Source organism: Ascaphus truei, chromosome 5, assembly GCF_040206685.1.
Source record: "Ascaphus truei isolate aAscTru1 chromosome 5, aAscTru1.hap1, whole genome shotgun sequence".
Lineage (NCBI taxonomy): Eukaryota > Metazoa > Chordata > Amphibia > Anura > Ascaphidae > Ascaphus > Ascaphus truei.
The window spans coordinates 88,039,445-88,064,670 of NC_134487.1; the positions used below are offsets into that span (position 1 = coordinate 88,039,445).

At 41.4% G+C, this 25,226-nt stretch overlaps 1 protein-coding gene across 3 annotated transcripts in view; it reads left to right on the plus strand.

Moving 5' to 3' along the window:
• Positions 1–548: 548 nt before the first annotated feature.
• PAWR (pro-apoptotic WT1 regulator) overlaps positions 549–25,226 on the plus strand; it is a 142,945-nt gene continuing 118,267 nt past the window's right edge. The window contains exons 1-2 of one of the 3 annotated variants that reach the window (XM_075600184.1): positions 549–757; positions 2,238–2,941. In XM_075600184.1, the coding sequence (XP_075456299.1) occupies positions 2,333–2,941 (609 nt within the window). In that variant the 5' untranslated portion in view covers positions 549–757; positions 2,238–2,332. Of the gene's footprint in view, positions 758–860; positions 884–1,456; positions 2,084–2,237; positions 2,942–25,226 lie in introns of those variants that run through there. The other 2 variants (XM_075600186.1, XM_075600185.1) reach the window with 2 other exon arrangements.

Consider the following 25,226-nt stretch of genomic DNA (forward strand, 5'->3'; position numbering starts at 1 on the left):
GGGAACGTCACGTGACGTAACAGCATCACGTGATGCCCATTGCCATGACAATGAGACGCCACGTCACGTTATGCGGTGCCACATTGTCATGGCAACTTGACGCCGCTTGACGTTACATAGCGTCCCGTTGTCATGGCAACAGTGTCATTTAAAAAAAAAAATCTCCAGGTTGGCCGTCAGTCGAAGGTGGCAACCCTGCTCGCACCGGAAGCAGGGTAGGGGGACTCGGCTACACTGGTATTGCTAATATTGATCTGTAAAGGCAATGCAAGGCGAGCATGTTTATGTCACTTCTCTCAGTTAACAGTGACCTTCATTTAATTTATACCTGTTTCTACCCCTTGGGATTTCGAGACTTAATTATACCTATCCCAAGAAGCCATGGGGCTTTTAGACCTGATCACCCTCTTACAACAGAGGAGCAAAAATACAAAGAATTCATTAAGACGTGAGCTCTACATAAATAAAAACGTGTTGCGCGTCATTACACGTGTTTTGCACAAATGCAAAAGCAGGCAAAGCGGCAGCAAGTTTCGGCAATTTCCGTACGGAATCGGAGGCTGTCGTGTCCCCGCCCTCAGCCTTGCCGGGGATCGGAAAACTTCGGATCGGCTCGGACACTCTCGGCTTCTTCCGGGGACGCGAAGTGAACGAACGAACAAGCGAGAGAGAGGTGACTGAACCATTACCTCGCCGCACCTTGTCCCGGGCGCACTGAACTTGCGTGACGGAGAATCATCCCCCCCCCACCGGACAGGTAATGATGACCCAGCTCACCTTCACCTGCCAATAGGGTACCCGGGGCAACCCAAGTAACTTAGAGGGGAGAAGCGGTGCTGGGCATTGATCAGCTGTAACTTTGAAGCCTGGTGACTTACAAAAGGTGGAGTGATTGAAGTTGTTGGATTGCATTTGCATGGCCACCAGGCAGCTGCAATGTGACTTTTTTATTCCCCTAAACTCTATTTGGTTTTAATGAGTCAAGAAGAGAAATAAGCTTAACATGTTTACTAATTTTAATTACCATGTTCTTGCGTTTGCACACTACAGGAGTTTGGTTACCATTAAGTAATCAATACATGGGGCTGATATAACGCCCTAGGGGCTGGTTATGTGATGCTGAAAAACTCCTGCAAGGTCTTATTGTTATGCTGTCCTCGTTGAAACAAGGATCTCTGATGCAAAGTGACCCGTGGGCTGTTGTTTTGGGGCTTCCTTTTTGTAATCTGTTGTATGTAGCCCAGGTTCTAGGGTTGACAGCGCTGTTTAATGCTTTCCGCAGTAGTGCCGGCCTCTCCAACAAGCCCATGCCTGTACCTGCCACTGCCCTGTGGCACTGACTGGCAAGGGGTGCGGGCACGTGTGGGTTGGGGAGAAGGGCTGCAGACAGACTATTTTTATTTCTCTTTTATTTTCCTTTTTACTTTAGAGTGATCTACAGTGTATTATTTTAAAGTAAATGATAGTGTTCCATGGTGGTAGTCTCTGGAAGTAAGATACAGCACAGGGTTAAATTAGGTGATGGGATCCAAGCATATAAGTGTTATACAGTCTGTCAGTTATGGATAAGGGGGATGGTACAAGCAATGTTGTACAGTAAGGCTGCATAGAAACGATGTACATGTGATTCCCAGGCAAATGTCGCACTGGCTTTGGATTGGGGAGACAATGCACTTTTGCTAAAATGTCATTACAGCCCTGGAAACAAGCTGAGCTTTTGATGAGGTTGCCTTTTAGATTTGCACTGCTGAGTTGAGGTTTTTAATCTCGCTGCATACCTTGTTTCGGGCACTAAAACACTGCTAAGGAAAGGGCAGACCTTGCTGTGGATTCCTCCCTATACTCCTGATTTTACATGATCCTTATCAGAGAGGCAGTAACACATTGCAGGACAGCGCATGCCTGCCTGTGCCGTGTGAGTAGCTGTGCACCCAGACTGTTTGTTTGAGGAGTCATATTAGTATGTCTGCAAAGAACCTGAGAGCTGTCTCTTTAGCAGCAAAGAGATTAGTGAAGTATAGGATGGCGGGTTACCATCAGACTATCTGGCACCTACCTGTGAAGTGTATTGCGGAGTGTACAGGTGAGACACTTTGTTGTGTTTTAACTTGTCGCTTTTTCCTTTCTGCGAGGTGTCTCTTTTGTGGCACTGGCAAATACAATATCCATGTGCTTTTGTTTGAATGTTGGTCACACAGATGCATTACTATCTCTGATTAGTGCTGTGTCTCTTCCAGGTTGTCCCTTCAGTGGCTTGGCTGTGCATGTGTCCTGGTCAAGTGTCCATTTCATGTCCTGAGCAGCTGAAAATCATCTTCCTATCTCAGATAACATGGCGAGTGGTGGCTTCAGGTCACACACACCATCGTCCTCTAACACCACCGACTTTTTAGAGGAGTGGAAAGCCAAGAGAGAGAAGATGCGAGCCAAGATGCATGCGGCTGAGATGGCAACTCTGGGAAGTGGAGGAACTCTGGGAAGTGGAGGAACTCTGGGAGGTGGGGGAACTCTGGGAGGTGGGGGAACTCTGGGAGGTGGAGGAACTTTGGGAGGTGGAGGGACACTGGGCAGTGACACTGCGACTAAAACCAGCAATGAGTTGAACAACAACAGCAATACAACAACCAGCAGCAACCAAGCACTAGCTTCCTCCTCTGTCTTCAAAGCTGCAAACAGGCGGGCTGAGGAGGACCTACCGGTTGTCACTTCTGCTGGGGTGCAGCAAAGGAAAGGCCCAGGACCAGTACAAGATGGGGTATCTGGAGGCATCACACAGGATGAGTCCCCACTACCTGCTTCACAGGACACTCCAACCAAAGCGAAGGACAAGGGCAAGAACAGCAGTGGCCCAAGTGCCAGGAAGGGAAAGGGACAGATTGAGAAAAGGAAGCTCCGGGAGAAGAGAAGGTCTACAGGGGTAGTAAACATACCCTCAGTAGAGGTAAGCGATGCACTGTAAGGTGCATACTCCTTCACCCTATATTTTTTCCCTTCAGGATCTCTGTATGGGATTAAGCTTTTCATTCTGTGGTGTCACAAAGTTCAAGACCGCTCTGCCTTGTACCTTCTCATGTGTAACTAAAATTAATTCCGCTATTCTGCTCAGAGCTCATAAGTATATGCACATTTGACATAGTTACATAATAACATTTGTTAATATTTTAAGGATACGATTTTAAAAAGGATGTAGCTCACCTTTCAATATCAACACATTTTAATGGTGTCAACTAATGCACAGTAAATATCTCTCATACGAAGAGGAGTTCCAAAACGTCCGTGTAGGTAAGGAACCAGGAAAGCACAGCCAAAATACAAAAGCGGGGACCAGGCAAAGCTAAAGCTATAGAATAGAGGTTTATTCAAATAAAAATGACAGCAACAAACACAGGAGCAGGTAGAGTACCTCTCTGTCATTTTTATTTGAATAAACCTCTATTCTATAGCTTTAGCTTTGCCTGGTCCCCGCTTTTGTATTTTGGCTGTGCTTTCCTGGTTCCTTACCTACACGGACGTTTTGGAACTCATCTGCTTATGCTGATATGTGGAGATGCACGCTACATGGAAGACCTGATTTGCCACAGATAGTGAGTTCTTCAATCAACTCCAGGTTTGATGTTTGCCTATATTGAACTTGATTCTGCTGTTCATTTGCTTGATCACTGGGACACAGTGCCATCTGTGTTTACCTTCAAGACTGTTTGAACCTTTCATTTACTGAGTCTGCTTGTTGTGGCTACTTGGTGCTCTCAGGAATATCTATCTATCTATTGATTCTATTATATATGGACTGATATAGAGGTCAGAGCCCTGGGAGGGACCTTTTAGGTCTCTGTTCATATGTATATCTCTCATAAACTTTTTTTGTTGACGCAACATTTCTACTACCCTCTGGAGCCTTTCTCAAGATCGGCTTCAGAGGGTAGCTGAAATGTTGAGTCAATAGAAGACACTTTTATGTATACCTCTTTGGTGTGCATATCATTTTATATACAGAATATGTGTGCTACTTTGATAGCAGCATTCCGGTTTTGCTTGATCGGTATGGTCCCCAAAAGCGCCGGCCCCCACCCCACAATGCGATTCTCTCTCATATATAAATATATATACAGTGTTCGACAAACCTATACATTTGCTCGCCCCGGGCGAGTGGATTTAACCCCCGGGCGAGTAAATATTGGCCCAAGCAGCACACGTTTGGTACTAGGTGGCGAGTAGATTTTTTGGTGATTTGTCAACCACTGTGTGTGTATATATATATATATATATACACTACCTTAAAGTGAAGCACTACCTTTTCCCCACTTATCGATGCATGTACTGTACTGCAATCGTCATATACGTGCCTAACTGATGTAAATAATGCATTTGTAACAGGCTCTATAATCTCCCCGCTTGCGCACAGCTTCGGTACAGGTAGGGATCCGGTATTGCTGTTCAGGACGTGCTGACAGGCGCATGCGCGAGCTGCCGTTTGCCTATTGGGCGATATGTCCTTACTCGCGAGTGTACTTAAAGTGAGTGTCCTTAAACCGGGGTATGCCTGTGTATATATATCTATATCTATATCTATATCTCCAAAATTCTTTATGCTTTTGAACAGAAAAAGTCTGTTTTTAGAGAAAACAACGTATGTAACGTAGTATTTGCAGGTTTCAGTGCAAGCTACATTAATATTAATTTAACGTGGGGGTGAATGTGGAGTAGAAGGAATAGAATAGAAGCCTGCTGCTGTTCACCAACATTAAAGTGTCTGCAAGCTCACTTGAAAAAAAGTGCAAGTGAAAAAAAATCTGTCACACGTATGTATGTATTTATATAGCACCATTAATGTACATAGCGCTTCACAGTAGTAATACACGTGACAATCGTATACATAACAAATGATACAAATAACAAATCATGGGAATAAGTGCTTCAGACATAAAAGTAACATTTCGTAAGAGGAGTCCCTGCTCTGAAGAGCTTACAGTCTTGATAGGTAGGAATAACGTACAGTGACAGTAGGAGGGTGTTCTGGTAAGTGCGTCTGCAGGGGGCCAAGATTTATGTATCGTGTGTATAGTATTAGCCACGGTGCAACTCATATGCTTCTTTAAGCAAGTAGGTCTTAAGGTGGGTCTTAAAGGTGGATAGAATGGGTGCTAGTCGGGTATCGAGGGGAAAGGCATTCCAGAAGTGTGGGGCAGTCAGTGAGAGAGGTTTAAGGCGGGAGAGCACTTTAGATACAAAGTGGAGAGTGGCAAGTGGGAGAAGACTCTCGCTTGCCTGGGTTGACATTTCGGCGCCTGAACGAAGCAATCTGGTTCTAGTCTTTGGACCTTGCACTCAACCGTTTTCTTTTTACAGGGGTTACTATAAAGCACGTATTTATTATACTTGAATTAAGTTAGGTAAAGATCTAACATGTTGACTGACAGTTCACATCTGCTTGCTTAAGTGCAGTCCAAACTGATCCCCAGTACAGATTTTCATTGCATCTTTGGTGCTAACTTGTGCCTGGTTGTATTAAATGTGTTTGGGTTTCCTGCTTTTTTATTTTGGTTCTCTTTTTAATACTGTATTGATCATAAGTTTAATAGCTATAGAGCGGAAAACATAGATGTTATTTTCTTTAGCATTTATTTAATGAGTGATGTAAATGAAAGAAAGCTATACCGCACACATACTTTGCAATACAACTAGACCAAAGACACTGCAGCTGTTTCACCATATGTATTGTTCTATGTATTATTTAAAGTAGAAGCAGCAATCCTGCCTCCTCCACAGTTATAATTTATTTTTATTTTTTTAAACTTAAATGTGTTACTCGGAGCAAATCCATGGTCCCCTGGGTCCTGTTAAAAGGAATTAAATATTTTTGTAATTTAAAAAAAAAAAAAAAAAAAAAAAAAAGCATTGAAAACATGTCCTCTGGGGACCCCAATAGAAAGCTGCAATGCCATTTCCTGAAGAAATCACAGCTTTTGATCAGCCACCAGAGCGAGCCCTGACCCCATAGCCATTAAACAAAACTCTTTGTCGCTCAGGAACGAGGGGGTTTCCTGACTTTGTGAGATTACACATCAGGTAAGCTTAAAGAAAAAGAAAATTGGGAGAAGACAGAACTGCTGCTTTGAATGAGAGTATTTCCATTGTTCTGAAAATTATCATGTTACTGGTGTAATCAGAGTTTATTCATTTGCTGTATGAGTTTACTTGGCTATTGGCAAAACTCTCTTGCCTTTGTTTTCCAAAGATGATGTGACAGGTTTAGGGACTAATAATACTTGACAAGTTTATGTCCTGTTGCAGACACTTCATAGCTTTTTGAATAAACCCTTTAGTGCAGCGGTGCGCAAACTGGGGGAGCACCCCCCAGGGGGGGCGCGAGATTAACTGCGCGGGGTTTACAGAGGCCCCGCACGCTTCCCGAAGGCACTTAAATTAAGTGTCGGGGAAGCGGCAATGACCTGTGTAAACCTTACTTACCGTGGTTCAGCCCGCACCTGGAGATGCATCGGCAGCGTCAAATGACGTCACGGGGTCATGTGACGTCGCGTTACGGTGTTGTGATGCCGGGAACCACGCTAAGGAGGGAGGGGGCGTGCAGAGAGCAGGACAGCTGGCAGGGGGGCGCAAGGGAAAAAGATTGCGCTCCCCTGCTTTAGAGGGAGGGCAGGCAACAAGTAAATGAAACTGGTAACCGCTGCTTTTTCTCTGAAATCAACGAGGGCCAAAATGAACATTTAGTGGCATTTTTATTTGTTTACATGTACTGTAGGGTGCTGAGTTTAAAAAAAAAGAGTAAAAAGAAAAATTGAACAAATGTTTTATTACTTTTAATGTAGACGTGGTTACGAAATGCTGTGGATGTTTTCAACAATCTTTAATCTTTCGTAAAGAGTTAAATTGTCAATAACCATTGTGTCTTTTCTGTTCTTTATAAAGCAGTTATGATGCCATCATTAGCCAAAGTAGAGTAGTCTGCTGTCGTCTGCAGCATTGATTGGTTTGTTTTGGTCCTCGGAGGACCTGTACCAATGTCCTTGATATGTTTAACCTCTTAGAGCTCTTGTGATGAATACTGGGTCCTGAGGGCCAGCTCCCTGGAGACCCTAATGACGTCCAGTGAATGCCACGCCTTTTTTGTGCTAATTTTCTAGGGCAGATCATGTTTAGAGCTCCACAGGAGCAGTGAATACGATCCAAATAGAAGAGGAGAAGCCGCTGAGGAGCGACCGCACAGTTGGAACTTTCTGGGGACCAATCGACACACAATGGATTAAATTAAGCAGGGGTTCTCAATTCCAGTCCTCAAGTCACCTCTCTTCACCCCCCCCCTCCAACAGGTCAGGTTTAAAGGATATCCCAGCTTCAGCACAGGTGGCTCAGTCTTTTTTTGACTGAGCCACTGATTGAGTCATCTGTGCTGAGGCAGGGATATCCAGAAAACTTGACCTGTTGAGAGGGGAGGGAGGGGGAAGCGGATTGAGGACTGGAGTTGAGAACCCCTGGGTTAAAGGGTAAAATCTGTTTGAGAGTTTTTTAAAATGACATTTTTGAAACCACCTATAAGAATTAAAAAAAAAATGTACATATTTTTAAAAGTTAGTTTGTAAACATGGCAAGCCGACACACCTGAGGGGTTAGGTTTCTCCTGGTAACCGGTGAGACTGCCTGCTCCCCATACCTTTTTATATCTGTGATATCCTCTGACAGAGGCTGGCTGGATTAAAATGAGATGAAACGCTCCCCCCGCAGAGACCCAGATGAAAATAAAATCTCTCCTAACTTCCCGAGAAACAAAAACAAGCAAATGTTTGCTTTGAATTAATGACTTGTTTAAGTATGCCAATTACACCATGTGGTTACAAAATGTCTGCTTTTTCTTTTAAACTGGAAGGAAATGCACCCTTTATTTTTTTTTTTTTTAAATGAAGTGTGTATCCTTCACAAGTAAACAAAGTCACATCTTGGGTAGTTTTTTGTTTAGAAATGAATGTTAACGAAATTCCTGTAATATCTATTTTTTGCATGAAGACATGATATAGGACTCGCCGCACTTGGTGTTCGTTAGCGATGCTAAGCATGAACGCAACAGCCGTACTTGCTAAGGCCAACTTGTTTTTTTTCCCCCTTTCAAATCCACGTCACTTTGCCCTTTTCCTCGTGGTCACATGCTTCATTGTGCAATCTACTTCTAATTAAAGATGGTCTGTGCTCGGGAAAGAACTGCTTTCCAATTGTTGCATCTAAGTGAGCGAGTCTGCATTCATTCCTCTTTCACAGTGTCCAGCCTCAATGAATAGTGGAGTGTCTGACATAGGAGGGCTTAACCCCTTCTATTTAGCAAAAAAGTATTTTATATAACATAATCCTGTAATAACAAAATATAACTAAGATTGGATATTAGAACATTAAGTGGTTAGTTTTTATTTTTGTGTGTATGTAAAATAAGAAAAAAAATATTAGCTGGATTTTTTTAAATTGAATGTGTGCTTTAATGCGTCTCTTTTCATCCTAGCTGCATTCTTCACAATAAAATTCTTGAGTGTTGCTTTTTTCCTGATAAATATTTATATATATTGAATGGCAGCCTTGAATTTACTCATAACTGCTGCATTGCTCCGCTTTGAACACGGCAACTGTGGGATTGAACCAGCAGTTCTTCATTGGCGGGGGAAGAGCAATTAATGGAACTTCAGAAATATAGACTGTATGTTTACTGGTGTTTGTTTTTTCAGTGCTTGCACTTTACATTTCAGGCCTAAATTTGAAAATTAGCATGTCAGAGCCTCAAACAAACATTCAAATGGTAGATATCCTGTCACGCTAAGTATTTTCAGAATCCTGGCGCAATCATGAGGCCTGTCACTGCCCCTTTTTGTATGTGACACACAATTGCCTCACAATACACTATGCACATGTTGGGACATACTTTCCCTCAGGCAAATCGGTTTAGATTAAACATCTTGTCACACTTGGACACCAAGCAAAGAAATGTCAAAGTTGTTTAACTCTTCAATGCACGATGACTCTACACATGATGAAAAGTAACCTTAACAGGGCTCAGTAGAGATGGTTGCCATAGTGGTTTCTTTATTTATTTTTTATCTTTGCACAAACACTTCTATTCACAAAACTTTATTTCACAATTGTGAAGAGAGGCGTTAACCTTGCTGTGTGTTGAGTGAACAAATGTTCACAAAGCACAAGCAGAGGAAATTCAAGCAGTGAACGTCACAGACCTGGGCAGAGTCTGATTTAACATCGGAAAACTAAGGCTGTGCTTATAGTGACAGCGACGCGACGTCGAGGCAAAACAAATGCATTGCAGCTGTCGCGTGCGCTTATAGTAAGTACGACGGAGCGGCTGGTCGCGATCGCTGGTAGTCATCTCTATTTGTTTTTCCAGCGACCGTCGCCTGGCCGTCGCCGACACTATAAGCGCAGCCTAAAATAAATAATACACTTGGGCACCTCAGCTTACCAGACCTCACTCACCCCTACATTGAAATGTAGAATAAACCTTTTGTCATCGCTGCACAAACCCTCATAAAACTTGCCTGCCTTTTGTAGTGTTTTATCTGCATCCTAATATGAGTTTCACCTGCCTGGTGCCTGACAGGTGACAATGTGAGATCACTGAGATGTACTTCAAAAGGGCGACTAGATGTTCTAATAATGTTTTTAACTTCTTTGGTATCGGTTGCTCAAAATATCTCCCTAGTTTAATATATGATCTCTCATTCTTGTAGGACCTCCAGTTATTTGATTTTTTTTTATTTAATAACCTGTCTTGTTCTGACATTCTACCAGCTGGTCAAAGCATTTGCATCTTTACCAATACTGCTCTGTGGAAAGCAGGTAAAGTTTGATGAAATAAGTAAGATCCTGCACAGGTTTCTCTTCAATACATCACCTGTTTCATTGTTGAAGGAAAATGCAAGTTCCGAGCTTGTTTTTTGTGTGCAAAATAACCTTGAAATGATATCTATAGATGTGAAGTTATTAAAGCAGTATTTCCGCCTGGGGTGGGAGGTTGTTTTTGTTTGCTAGGTGGCACTAGGCACGCAATATGTCCCCCAACACTGGGGTTAATAGGAAGCCACCACATCATACTTTGCTGCTTCCTATTGTCCTGCATGACACCGGACCGTTAACCCTGCATTAGATACTGGCAGCACCTTTCGAGGTATATATTTCAGGGAGTTGTGGGGGGGGGGGGGGGCGTGTGTGTGTGTTTTTCCTGCATAGTAAGATTGACTGTTCAGTAAACATTACAATCTCTTCTGTATTTATACTCGCTGATGTTTCAAAGCGAAAAGTAATAATACGAAGACAAATTGTACAAGCTGATTTTATAGTCGTTTAAAACCTTCAATTGCCCATTTGTGTTCATGGAGAAAGAAACAAATTCCCCCAAACTAAACATGTTGTACACTTCCAGACTCCCAGTCAGCGCTGAGCGGGCGGCGCTTGTGTAAATCGGAGGACACCTGGCGCACATGCTTGGAGCTCTCTCCAAGCGTGAGCGCGCTCAGCGCCAGCGGGGACTCCGCCTTATGCTCGTTTTTCCTGACTGGTAAAGTAGCCCAAACTCCCTAGAGAAATAATCCAAATGATGCTGTGACTGCAGTAGCAGCTCTGTTGGGTTAGAAAAAACGATTTACTACAATAATATTATGTAAGACCGTTGCAGGCAAACACACAAGTACAAGGTCCAAATTTGTTGCATTTGACATTTGATCAGTGGAGATGACAAACACGAGCCAATGCAAAGATTTAAAACAAAAAGTTAGAGGACAGCAAAAGTTCTCTTGAAAAATATCCTGCTTTATAATTTCTCCTTTGAATATGTACATTATTAAAGAATAGGTAGCAAGGCATGGCTCCCCGTGAGAAGAATTGGCAGGTTTTTTAAATTCTCCATTTAAAAAAAAAATCATGTAAATGTCTTTGTTACAACATACAAAAGGAACAATTTTTTTTGTAGGTGTTGGCCCATATTTAAGATGTAGTACTATTCCATAAGTTCCCTCATGGCCTATTCAAGTTAATAACCTGTTGGAGGTTTTCTACTGCTAAAAGGTGTCTATTGGTATGTATGTGATTTTATATAGTGCCATTAATGTACATAGCGCTTCTTTGGCTGATCCATTTACTCTTTGCTTTTCTATTTGAGTGCTGGGAACATTTGAGTGTTATTTAGATTATTTGGGAGAAAATAGGGTCCTCTCGGTTCCCGTTTGCACCACCAGTCTTCCCTTTATACATACTTTGTGTGCTGTCTAATATATTTTTACAGTAGTAATACATGTGACAATCATATAAATAACAGATCATGGGAATAAGTGCTTCAGACATAAAAGTAACATTTTGGAAGAGGAGTCTGCTCGCGCCCAACCCCCTAGTGACCTGGCATCAAATGATGCCGAGGGTCACGTGACATGACGTCACATGACCACGCAGCGTCATTTGACACGCGCTGTCATGACGATGCGGCACGTCACATGACCTCGGTGTATAGTATTAGCCACGGTGCTACTCGTATGCTTCTTTAAACAAGTGGGTCGTAAAGGTGGATAGAGAGTGTGCTAGTCGGGTATTGAGGGGAAGGGCATTCCAGAGGTGTGGGGCAGTCAGTGAGAAAGGTTTAAGGCGGGGGAGGGCTTTAGATGCAAAGGGGGTAGAAAGAAGAAATCCTTGAGCATAACGCTAGAGTCGGGATGGTGCATAGCGAGAAATTAGGGCTTATATGTACAGGGGGGCAGCACTGGTATAGCACTGCTTGATAGGCATGGTCTATTAGTCACATACATGACCTATACATGGCCACATGATCAACTACTGGTATGGGTTATCGCACTACTCCCATTGACTCAAATAGGCGTTCACGCAGGAACACGTGCGATAACCCGCACTGGCATTTGATGCTTGTGTCCCATTGTTTCTTGCATCCTTTATACTTGATTTGTACTTTTTTTCTCCATGATTTGTCCAAATTACGGTGACATTCACCATGGGGACATTATTTCACTTTCTGTGCAGTCATTCATACCCAGCTCAGTGCTGTAGCAATGGACTTGGGTGTGGGGAAAGTGTAACTAAAAACAGATCATTTGCAGTTCTCAGGTGTCTTCCTGAATTAGCATTTCGGACTTGGAGGGCTTGAGGCAGAGATTCCTTGTTTTTGCTTGGTGTTAATTTCCCCATATATTACATTTTTGATGCTTGTATTTTTCTTTTTCTGTAGAGGAACTAATCGTGTATTCAAAGCAAAAGGCAAAAGATATATTATGAGCTCATGCCAAAAGGAGGAGAAAGAGGATTGTATTTGCATTGACCCGTAAAAATAAGTTATTGGTTTTGGGAGTTCAACCAGTTAACTTTATTAGGCAGACTGATCTCCCATTATAAATTAACTGCTTGACCATAAAGACTGAGGTGTTAGATGAGCATGGCTGCATATCCGTTTTGAGCATCAATCTTGGGTAAATCAGGCTCAACTTCTCAAGAATGATCTGTTTCCTTTCCAGCGCATTTCATGTTTCATGCTGTCTATCCACTGGCACGTCTGTACCTTTTTGTCAGCTGATTTGTAACCTAAATCCATGCCATATGTACCAAACAAGCATGCATTTTCTACTGATTATTTGTAGAAAGAGAATCTGGGTGGATGAAGTTGGTGTAGTGAAGAATAAACTATGTTCTGTTAATATATTTTGAAAAAAGCTGCTTACAACATTTTTAAGAAATATAATTTTGTTTAGCGCTGGTAATGTATTGACCTCTGTATATATAATTTGGAGGTACATTGGGACCAATATTATTCAGTGAATCCTTGATTTCAATATAATATTTGTCCCAAGGCACAGACATCAAGTGACTGACTTGCCCACTCACAAAGATTGGATCTTGTCCTAGGCTGCGTCCATAGTAGAACGTGCTAGCTTCTGCGCTCCTCCGTGACCCGGCTGGAAATACAAACTTGTTTGTATTGCAAAGCGCCGCTCTCCCTGTAGCTTATGTGTGCACGCTCTTACTATGCACCTATGCACTGGCATCCTAGTGTTTGTTTTGCTTGCGCCGTATCCTTCACTATGGACACAGCCTAAGCCATGCTTGGTGTGCTTCTAGCGCATTCACTTACAGTACAAAAAGACTTTCAGGGCAGCCACAAATATTGGGTAGTGTTTCACTCACTTAGCTCCTTTTTAAAAAATTTAAAAAATATATGCGTACATACATACATATGATGTAACAACATGTTATGCAGGACCTGCCCCCTTCCACTTTCCTTGTTTTAGTTCTCTGCAGGTGAGGTGAAGTAGGCATGTTTAATTCAGAGGTTGGAAGAAACTGGATCATGGCATTTTGTTTATCTGGTTAACGGATAATGGCTTCACAGTTACTATACAAACAATGGACAAAACAAAAGCAACTTTTTTTTAATGTCTTTTCACCAAATGATATTGGATAAAACGTTTTGTTAAACGTTTATAAATGATTAAAAATATAATCTTGTATTATTATTATCAGCTCTTTTTGAGCTACTAGAAATCACTGTCCTTAGTTCTCTTTTTGGTTCCAGGAAGGACTGTTCCTTTAAAAACAATGCAGTATTTTCTTCTTCCAAAAGAAAACTACAGCACAACATCCTTTCACAATGACAACTTCTTTATAAAGGTTGCAGACATATTGTTCCCACTGGATAAGGCTGAGGCCTATACTAGGCTCATAGCGCGTCCCGCGCACCTGCTGCATTGGCGATTTGTGGCCTAGGAAGAGACGCAACGGTCTGTGGCGTGGCCGTTGCGTCATGGAGCTGGTTTGCCCTCATTGGTTTAACTGCTCACGTGACCTGGCCGTTGTGCGACAAAATCAAATTATTTAGCCTGCTCGGCAGTCGCGCGCTCTACGGCCTTTTTTTCACGTCGCACTAAGTATGGACGCAACCTAAGACTTCAGCTTTGGAGAAAACAACTTTTGGCAAGTGGGGGCTCTAGAATGGAAGATAAAACCGTTGTCTCAGGGGACCCAATGATTACATTTGGAGGAAACAAAATAAATATATATATATTATATATATATATATACAGTAAGCAGAAGGAATTGTGGGTTTAAGGTCTGATAAATACTTAATTTACAGTTTTTTGATCCCAAGGCAGAATGATCACCCTCTTTCTGCCACCAATGAAAGTACTCTTCTACAAAACCTAACTTTTATGCTTTTTCAGGCCGAGCACTTGCCATTGTGGATATCCAATTAATTCAATTTTATTTGTTTTGTAGTTTGTTGTAGTTTTTAGTCTTTTTGCTGTTTTTTCCAACAGCCTATAAAGCATCCGTGTAGAAAGTAATCCTCACACTTCTGTGTAGTGTGGTTGCTGGGAAGACTTGGGTGCTGTATATAGTGACCTTTCATGGAATTATAATGCCTTGAATTCCTGAGCCCACACCTGTGTTTGTCTAGTCTGTTCATAAACATTACATGTAGGTGTTTGGTTTCTCAGCACAGTTAGAAGAAAGCAGCACATACCTTTTGTTCGATCACCTCCAAACATTCCACAGGAATACTGGAACGTTTCAAATAACCATATTGCAATAATGAGCCCTATTACTGTGGAGATCATTTAATTTCTTTGATATCTTGACAGGGTGTTTGTGACTCATTTCAGATCAAAGGTCACTTAGGAAGCCTATATATATATATATATATATATATTTTTTTTTTTTTTTAAAGAAATTAACTCTGTAGTCTGCACCTGGCCGGATTATTTTGCAGCTAGAGCGTGTGTTTGTGTCTATATATGTTATGAATGGGCCTTGCATATTCTTTCAACTTCTTTGTAACTATCCACCCTAAATGTTGAATTTTTAGAGGGTTTGTTTAAAAGCACAGACTACCCTTATGTTAATGAAGCAGCACTCAAGGTTGCATTTCCTCCTTTTTTTGTTCTAGGTTTCAAGTGGGTGTCTCTGGAGCTCAACTGTATTTATTTCAGCTCCGGGACCCCTTGCTTCCCAAAATAGTTACCTCAGAAGGTGATGCCGATATCTCTGGCAAATTTTTAAAGGTCCTGGTCCCGTGGGCTAATGGGAAGCCGCAAGGGATGATGTCACAGTTTCCGATTGGCCCATTGGACATTTTAGCCGCCATTTTGTTAGGCATACACAGCCCAGCCGCAGCTACCAGCACCCCATACGGAAGTATGTATCTCGGGAATCAGGTTTTCCCCCAAGCTGAAATGAATGGGGCTCAGTTCTGGAGACCCTCTGCTTTAATCCTATATAGAACCAGGAGAAATGCAACCTGGACTGCTGCATAAGTGGGGTCATTCAGCAATTTAAAGTTAATCCCCAAACATTATATGAGAGTCTCACAACAAAGATGGGAGGGAGCACCTCCCCTTTTTTCTACCCCATTTTTTGTCTTCTGATTTTTGACTTGCCTCCCCCCGTGTGATCCACCCCTTTTTACCAGTATTATATTTTCCATTTTTTCTATATTTACCTTTTTGGTTTTGTCCTGCAGCTACTTTGTCTGAGCCTAAACTAAGTATTCATTGCTTTTATTTTACACTTTATAGCCTTTGCTATTATTGTGAGCGCACTGTTTGTATAGGTTCACCTGATATGGTGTATTTTTTATATTTGTTTTTGAGTAAAGATATCCATTTTTGATTGACCTATTTTGCAGGTTCCCTCCCATCTTTGTTGTGTTATTGCCACGAAGGGGTGAGGTCACTGTGAGTTCCCTGCACCTCTATTTCTAATTTGCTTCTTTTGCTTTGATGTGCTAATACTCACCACTGTACTACCATATTATGAGTCTGCACTAGATAGACATGTCTGTGAGGACAGAGGCCACGTATCGATCCTGCTACTTGTCATATTCTCTAGCTCTAAAGGCATCAGCAGTATTCTGCTTTGCAATCCATAGCTGGCCATTCTTCTGCAGAATGGGTTAACAAGCTTCCTTTAGGTCTAATTTACCTATTTAGGGAGCGGTCACTTGGAATCAGTGATAGCAGTGCTCTTCCATGGGATCCCCATCTAATGTAAACCAGATGTTCACATTTACTTGTCAGAAGCTATAGTTTCTTTTCTGTCATACAGTACCATTGTAACCTCATTCCTAGTAAGATATATATTTTTTGTTACCGCTATTGGTATCCACTTCAGTGCAGGGATTTTATTTGTTTGCCGTAAACTCATAACAGATCATGACTTTTTGTTTTCTCTGCTCTTAAATCAAAAGTAAACAGGTACCTAATTGCAGATGATCTCATATTGGTGCTGCGGTAGAACATGGTAAGATGCTAGCAGAGGGAATCTTGTAGCATCCCAAGATTGTATTTTCAACCCTTGCAAAGCACTGCGGGTGGAAATTGTCTTTTAGGGGTTCTCAACTCCAGTCCAGATCCCCAACAGGTCAGATTGTCTGTCTGGCAATCCCTGTTTCAGCACAGGTGGCTCAGTCAAAGGTCTTCAGGACTGACAATATACAGTAGTTAGACATGTGTTGCCGTGTCTGTATTGGTAACATAAACATCTGACCTGGTAATAAAAATGAATATTTTGAAAATATACATAAAACTATTGATCAACTGGTAAATATGTCTGGAACATCTATGCTTCAAATACAGTATTTCAGCTACAGAGGACCCCTTGATTTGAATTCTGCAGAAAAAAAAGTGGACAGATTGTTCTTTTTTTTTTTTTTATATTCATTCTGTGCAAAGTCGCTTCAAAGAAAGGTTGTTAATGTTTTATCAACAAAAAAACCCCACTCTTGCTGATTGTGTTTCTCGTTAAGCATGCTGAATGATATCAGGAACATTTCCAGATAACCCATTTCCACAGAAAGTTACGGTGTGGTAAATTTGTGTTTTCACTGTAAAATATTAACAGAAGACCGTATATTATGGTGGTATCGGAGACAGCTGCTGGTCTGTCGTACGTTTATAGAGGCAATCTTGGCTGAGATAAAGGAGAGTTTTGTTCTTAATCGCCCCATAACTATAACAAACCTTATTAACATATTTTTAACTTGCTCTGTCATTCTCCCACATCTCCGTAAGTAGAAGTAATAATAATAATAGCATGTTCTTGTATAGCGCTGCTAGTTTTTACGTAGCGCTTTACAAAAACATTTTGCAGGCACAGGTCCCTGCCCTTTGGAGTTTACAATCTATGTTCTTTGTGCCTGAGGCACAAGGAGATAAAGTGACTTGCCCAAGGTCACAAGGAATTGAACCAGGTTCCCCTGCTTCAAACTCGGTGCCAGTCAGTGTCTTTACTCACTGAGCCACTCCTATCCTCCTGTGGATTCTTCTATGTTGAGTGTATACTGTAGCTGTTTGGTCCCAGGGAGAATTGGGACATTTGTGTATTTGTTTATCTTCACAATTTTAGATCCTCTATATATCAACCTGGTGTTTTTTTTTTTTTTTTTTTTTTTTTTTTTTTTTTAAGGGGAGAAAACGAATCATATTGGAAATCATAGACAAATAATTGTATTTCTAAACGGCAATAAATATCAAGATTTCATCTACTGTATAAAGTTTCTTGTTGATCTCTCGAAGTACAGAAAATGCTAACTCACTACAGGCATACCCCAGTTTAAGAACACTCACTTTAAGTACACTCACGAGTAAGGACATATCGCCCAATAGGCAAATGGCATCTCACGCATGCGCCTGTCAGCACGTCCTGAACAGCAATACCGGCTCCCTACCTGTACCGAAGCTGTGCACAAGCCTGTTACACATGCGTGTTTTACATCAGTTATGCACATATATGATGTTTGCAGTACAGTACATGCCTCGATAAGTGGGAAAAAGGTAGTGCTTCACTTTAAGTACATTTTCGCTTTACATACATGCTCCGGTCCCATTGTGTATGTTAATGCGGGGTACGCCTGTATATATGTCAAGTAAAAAAAAAATAAGCATTGGAAAATATTTAACTGAACTTGATGTATTTCATGTGAACAATTAAATTACATTGATACTCCTTTTTGAGGCACCTCAAAAGGAAGGAATAAGAAAAAAAACAAAGGCACTCAATTCTATACTTGTACTAGCGGAGAAAGTTATAGTGAACAAATGGTTAGAGAAGTCCCCACTCTCAAGCAGACACCTAGAAAAAGAAATATATATGTGGCCAGGTCTCCCCTCTGGGCATCCCCCTCGGCCCCCCCTTGGTTCCTCCTTACCTCCGCTGCAGCAGGGCAATTGTTGGGAATGCGTGCGCCGCTGGAGTTGATGGAGGACCCGCCAGCTAGGCGGGCGGTGTGGTGCGGGTGAGCGCGTGGCAGTCAGGGTGGTGACAGTTGCCAGAGGCTCCCTTTGGAGGGTGCCACCATCTTCTATGTGGGTGCGCATGCGGGAGATGGTGCGCATGCGCAGAAGCATGTTGCGGCAGCCATTACATAGGCGCGCATGCGCAGTGTAACTAGGATAGTGGCGGCCATGTCTGGAACAGGGGCCAACAGGGCTCCAGAATTCCCTTGCTGAGCAACATTGATACATTTTGGTGCGCTTGCAGCCACGGCAGTCAGAGCTAGGACACAGAGGGTAAGGGTGTATGTGCAGGGTGTCGGTGGCCCCAGCACTAGGCCAGAGACCCTCTATTAGGCCCTAGCTAGGCCCCGACTTCCCTGTAGGTTGTGGCTGCTACAGGGACACAGCCCCCTTATCTAATTAGTGTCAGACACAGCAAAGGACGCTGCATAGCAAATGCGGCCTGTGGTCTGGGACCAGACCACCAACGCATAAAGAGACTGTTAAAGTGGGACCCTCCAGCTGGATACAACCCTACGTGGAGGCGGACTCATCGCTGACGGTGACGGCGTGGGACCGGACGGTCCCTTGTCTTCCATTGGCGCTACCGGGTGTTGGAGCACCCGGCAGGTATACCCAATCTACAAGTGCACCAACTATAACTGTGGGCAGTGCTGTCGCATACACTTGGGGTGGTAGTGCCTATTGTGGGGTGGACACTGGGACACTGGTGCCCCTGCACCCACGTACTGTGGGTATACCAATATACATATTGTAAGGTGTTGCATATATGTGTGTTCTATGTCTGTGCCTAGTAAATACAGTTATACTATACCCTGGTGTGTGTTACTGGGTATATTGTCCTGTGATGGGGTTATCCCGTATAGCTAGGATCCCTCATAGGTGGAGGTGCTGTCACCGGTTGATCCAAGTACACCCCAGTCTCCCAGCAGCGGAGGTTCAGGCCTCCTGTGAGCTATAGGTAAAGCATCACACACCCAGTAGCCGCCATATCTCCCATAGGGTGGGGGGGAAACTGCGCTTCATATAATTTAATAGTTTTTGATAAAGGAGATCTAAAATATAATGGTGATCCACCAACTGTATTTGTAGCCATGTATTATTTGTCATCTTAACTCTATGCCCAGGACATACTTGAAAACGAGAGGTAACTATCAATGTATTATTTCCTGGTAAAACATTTTAGAAATAATAATAACTAGGTGTAAAATGTGCAGAAAAGTGGACATCAATTTTTAATATATACCAGAGGAAAGAAGGCGTATGATCATGGGTCCAAAAGAGAGAGATCCTGTAGGAAAGGAAGGTCCTGCAAAAAAGACAGAAGAGACTAGATGACTTGGATATATAAATCTAAACTTGATTATATATTGTTAAAACAAAACTTTAACGAAGAGATGTTAAGGTAGCTACTCGGATTCCCCCACCATTCGCTTTTATTTTTATGTCTGTGTTGAATTGTTTAAAGGTTGTGTGAGTGTGTGTGCATATATAATATACATATACATATATATATATATATACACATTATATATATATATATAGATATAGATAGAGAATATATATATATATATATATATATATATATATATATTCTCTCTAACCACACACACACACACACACACACACACACACACACACACGCGTGTATGTGTATAGATGTGTGTACACACATACACACACACATTCAGTGTGTGTGTGTGTGTGTATATATATATATACACACACACACACTGTGTGTGTGTGTGTTCACACATCTATACACATACATGTGTGTATGTATATATATATATATATATATATGTATATATATATATATATATATGTATATATATATAGATATATCTTCACATTGGTGGGATTAGTATATTACAAACCACAGCAAATATTTAACAAAGTTGACTGTAATAGTAATGCTTTAATAGAACCAAGAGGTGACTATCTACGATGTGCTGCAACCAAAGGGGGAAAAAAAGTAAATAAAAGGTTTTGAAAAATAAATATAGAGATATTATGTTAATGAGACACATACAGTGACATACCGTATAAGCCATATAACACAAGGTTGTGATGCTTGTAGAATCATAACATTCACCATATCTTTTAAATGACACATCTGGTTAGTTTAGGACGTTTCTATACTTTCACAGAGAGTGGATACTTGCTCTTTGGTCCTGAGCTGATAGCGGGATCATACCTCTGGCACTGAAATATGCATGATGTGATGGTCACAGATACTAGAGACTTTGCTGACCCACTATCCATTAATGCATGGCCTATAAAGTAACTCCATAATACCGCAGTAATTGAAAAAGCAATTCTGACCATGTTGAATGTTTAAATAGTCTTAACTTCCCCTTTTTTCATCTTCATCACATACCTTCTGAAATACTGTGGGTTTATTTTTTTCCCCCGAAGGAGTATTGGTAAACCTTTTTGGTAAGGGCTCTTAATATGGTCATCATTAGTGATTTTCTGCTGTATAATGAATCTCTGATTACTGCAGCTTTGGAATTTCTCTTGCATTCTTTCCTCCTGCATGAGCACTTCACTTGGGCTTCTTTAAAGCAGCAGGAATTTGTTGGTGTTTGTTCCATAAATGATGCCTAACTATGGAAAGAACATTTAAAGGGTAGAGGAGGTGTTCTGAGGTTGGGTGCTTTCGCTGACAATTTTGCAACTCTAATGTATATTGCTTAGTTTACTTTGTTTAAGAAAATAACAATACCAAGTACACACATCCCTGTCCCTTAATATGTATTATTTATGAATAGACCATTCTGCTCATAAATAATGAAGTGGACCATCCATTCCTCCTTTTGCTCCTGGCTTCCCACATTCAGTCATCATGCAACCCTTGTTTTTTTGCCTCAACTTTAAGCTCGCAGTGAAATTGTGCAGCCTATTGTGCCTCCTACTAAAACTCCAATAACTTATTTCTTGTGTAGTTGTGAACCACCATAAGACCATAGCCAAAAAAAACCAGATTGAATTTGATACAGCGATCTACCCAAGCCACCTATGCTTAAACCAGGGATGTGCAAACCTTTAAGTCTGCGCTCCCGTGCCTGATCTCCACCCCCCCCCGTGCCCCTTCGGGCCTCTGTAAAAGCCGCCTCCCCCAGTTTGCGCACTCCTGGCTTAAACTATACATTGTTACATGATGGGAGTACTTTATAATGTAATGTTTAGAGATGAATGATTAGAATATAAAAAACTTAGGACGGATGTTACAAATGTTTCACTGGAGTCGGTCAGCAGCAAAGAGGGTGTTTTTTGTTTCTCGTGAACTGGAGCAACCTACCCAGTGGGGTATAGATAAAAACAAGGGAACAACAAATTATAAAAGACTGATTACATCTCGTTTTTTGTAGTGTTGCCATGAATACAGAATGTAGAATAAATGTCTAGTGGCTCTTAGATTGGGAAAAATGTTTTAATTGATATTTTGACATAATTGGAACCAGGTGATAATTATCAGAGCTAAAAACTTTTTGTGAACACCTCTCCCCCTAGTTCCTAGGGTAAATTACCAGTGCTTCAAAATAATAAAACATCAAATCTCGTAGGACCTACGGGCCAATATGTAGCCACAACCGATAACGTGGCTTCCTATTGGACCGAAAATGGCGGCCATATTTAAATCTCCATACGAAACACAGTAATTCTCTCGGGAGCTGGAAGTTCCCTGGAGCTAAAAATATGCAGTGCTGTACATTGAATTTTATTGGCACCATGAGTCCCTGCCCCTTAGAGCTTACAATCTAATATTGGGTGCCTGAGGCACAGGGAAATAAAGTGACTTGCCCAAGGTCATAAGGAGTTAATACCGGAAACAGACTCCACTACCTCAAAGTCAGTGCCCTTGTTTTCAGAGTCGTGCCTTTACTCCCTGAGCCACACTCCTTCGGCCCAGTAAGAATAGATGAGAGCGATTCAGCACCGGGGTTCCTCTGGTTCTAATTATGTTAAAAACAAAAAACACTTTTACATGTTTCGTGTGATAATCCTTGATTCCTTTGTTTTTTGTCTGTCGGCATACAGATGTAGCAGATGTTATTACACTTGCTGGCACATTGCTGGGGGACATGTACAACATGCAGTAGGAGAAATGGCCATGGTCTTGAATCGGTTGCGTGTTAAAAGGGAGCTAGAGCTAATATGCTTCCGCGGGTGAAAAAGCACACCAGCGGGTTCAATAACTTCTGCTTCATCTGTGGAGCGGGTTGTACTGTTGGAGCACATAGCCTTACTGGTGTGTTCTTCTTTGTGGCTAGCACAGGGGTGCACAAACTTTTCTCCCTGCGCCCCCCTGCCTGCTGCTCTCCCCTGCTCGCACCCCCTCCTTACCTTGTCTTTAATGTCAAATGACGGCACGTAACCCTGCTGCATCATTTGACACAGCGTTGCCGAAGACCAGGTAAGGGAAGTTGCTGAGGCCTCACGCGATCCCCTGATATTTAATTTAAATGCCTTGGGGAAGAATGTGGAACCTCTGCCACCACCACACACCCCCTCCACTCCCCCCCCCCCCCCCCCAGTTTGCACACCCCTGGACTAGCACGTTGTCCCTACTTACTGTCACTAACCAGTAGAGTTGAGGGACAAATTACATTTGTATAAGGGCCACATTTGGACCATGTGATACCTGTTGAATTGCTCTTTTAACAAATTACTGGGTTCTTTAATTGAAATTACAGTTCTTATGAACATTAATAACAATAACCCCCCGTGCCGATCAGTAACAATCTTTGTGTTTTGAGTATTCATACTGCATTTTCTCCCTCTGTGTGGTGGAAAGCATTGTAATCACTGAAGAGGTTTGTTGGCCTCTTTGTTGCATTACATATACATATTTTATAGAATAGTGTTCCGTGTAACGTCTTGTTCCATTGTTTTGCCTTGAGCTTCATAAATTGTAGCTCTATGGTCATGATATTTCCTAACCGACCTGCTGAAAATGAGAAACAGAAAGCACAGTTTGTACTTTAACAGTTTACATTTTTCTTTTTGGCTAATTTTAACCCTTTCCTTTCTAGTCCCCACACATGGTCGACCAGGCTCTCTGGCAAAAGGTCACACTTCAATTAAAGTATTTTCATGTTCATTTATGATTAAACTCAATCATTATTTGTCTTGTTACAAATGTGTCCATATTTATGCTTATATAAAAGAAAAGTGTCTTACCTGATGATGTTTGTCCTCACAGAAGTTGCTTCTTAGGACATGAGATGCCTTCATTTTTCTGTGAACCCTAGTGTTTAAAGGTTTAAGATGTTGGATTTCTATAGCCTATCCTATATTCATAAACTTACATTTCGGTTGATAGGCAAAAAAATTGGTGGTGCACAGTGAAAAAACGTTGGTTACAGTTTTGTTAATGTGATCAGTGCTGCGATGTGCCATCTCTGACTGACAGGTTTAATTACGCAGGGTTCCTCTTACCTGTCAACAACGAATCCATGTAACTGCCAAATAATTATCTGCCTATTACTTTTGCCCACTTTGGTAATTTAAAAAAAATAAGCGATATCATTGGCTAGTGAGCCATACATATGACATCTTTTGCATGGAGTACAGTGCTGAACTTGTACATTATTGTGCCATAAAATAAGTATAAAAGATATTTTAATATTGTTCCATAGAACTAAAATAAGTTAAAGGTACCTAAGTTCTGTTATGATTCCTTGGAGGAAATATTGCAGTTTTGGGTCTCTAATCTAAAAATTTGTATGCATTATAATGTTTCAATTAGTGAACGTTGTCAGAACTTGCACACACACAAAAGATTGTACATGTTCTGTGACTCTGAGTTTGCATCAAACACGAGTGACTAGTGCTGCTTCTACTGTTGGGACTTTGAGACCTTTTGTATTTGTTTTTTTTTTTGTTCGTATCACCGCCAATATCGCTTGTTAATACATTTTTTTTTCAAATGTATTTTTTATATTTTTGCATTATCCGTGAGTGCCCCCCTTTCTGGAGATTCTGGGTGTTCCCTTTTCTTGTTTTGTTGCGGTTTCTGCCTATGTAATACATTGTATTATATCATTGTGCTACTGTCCGCTGCTCTGCTAAAATAAACAAAAGAAAAACTTACAAACACATTGATACTATTGGTAGAATTTGCTAGTTAGTAATGATTGTTTAGACTCTCCAGATTGGATCTCCATACATTTAAGTGTGTATGTTACCTAAGCAAGCACTGCGGTTTTTGTCTTCTATTAAATCTTTTCATTTGATTCAACCAATTGTTGGAGGAATTTTCAATAAATTGATGTGTGCTGGTGTGTTCTATGGTGAAAGGGGAAAAGTTGCCACTGCTAAGTTAGTCCTGATGAAGGTTGCATGTTGCCAGTTTACTTATTCTTGAATTGTTGAATAATAAAGCGATTTGTTGGCTGTTTTTCTCCCCTCCTCTTCTTCTCTCTCCCCCCCCCCTTTTTTTTTTTGTAACATGTATGTGAAGATGGGGGTCCCGGAGCTGTGCTGCAGTATTTCAGCTCTGGGACCCCCTGCTTTCCGAGATACTGGGGAAGGTGCCCGGTATAAATAAGGAATGGTGGGCTTGGGAGGACATGCTCCTTTAAACTCGCAGGCGTCTGGGAAGTATTGCGGCTTTAAGAAACATTGTTCAACAGGATAATTGCTTTTTATTTACTATACAAAACTCTTTTTGATCCTAATGACACAGAGGGAAAAAATGCAAGCCTTTGTCTGGCAGCTTATTGCCTAAGTAACAGTATTGTCATTTATGTTTGTTAAGGTTTTTTTTGCATTGCAGTGTTGTGTACATACAATTGATGGATTTTTTGTTTAGTGATAGCAGCCTATTTGAACAAACTTGTATACTAAATATATTTTATGGTTTTTATGTATACTTTTCATATCTGTCCCCAGATTATTTATTAAAGTGCATTTCATGTAATCTGTGTG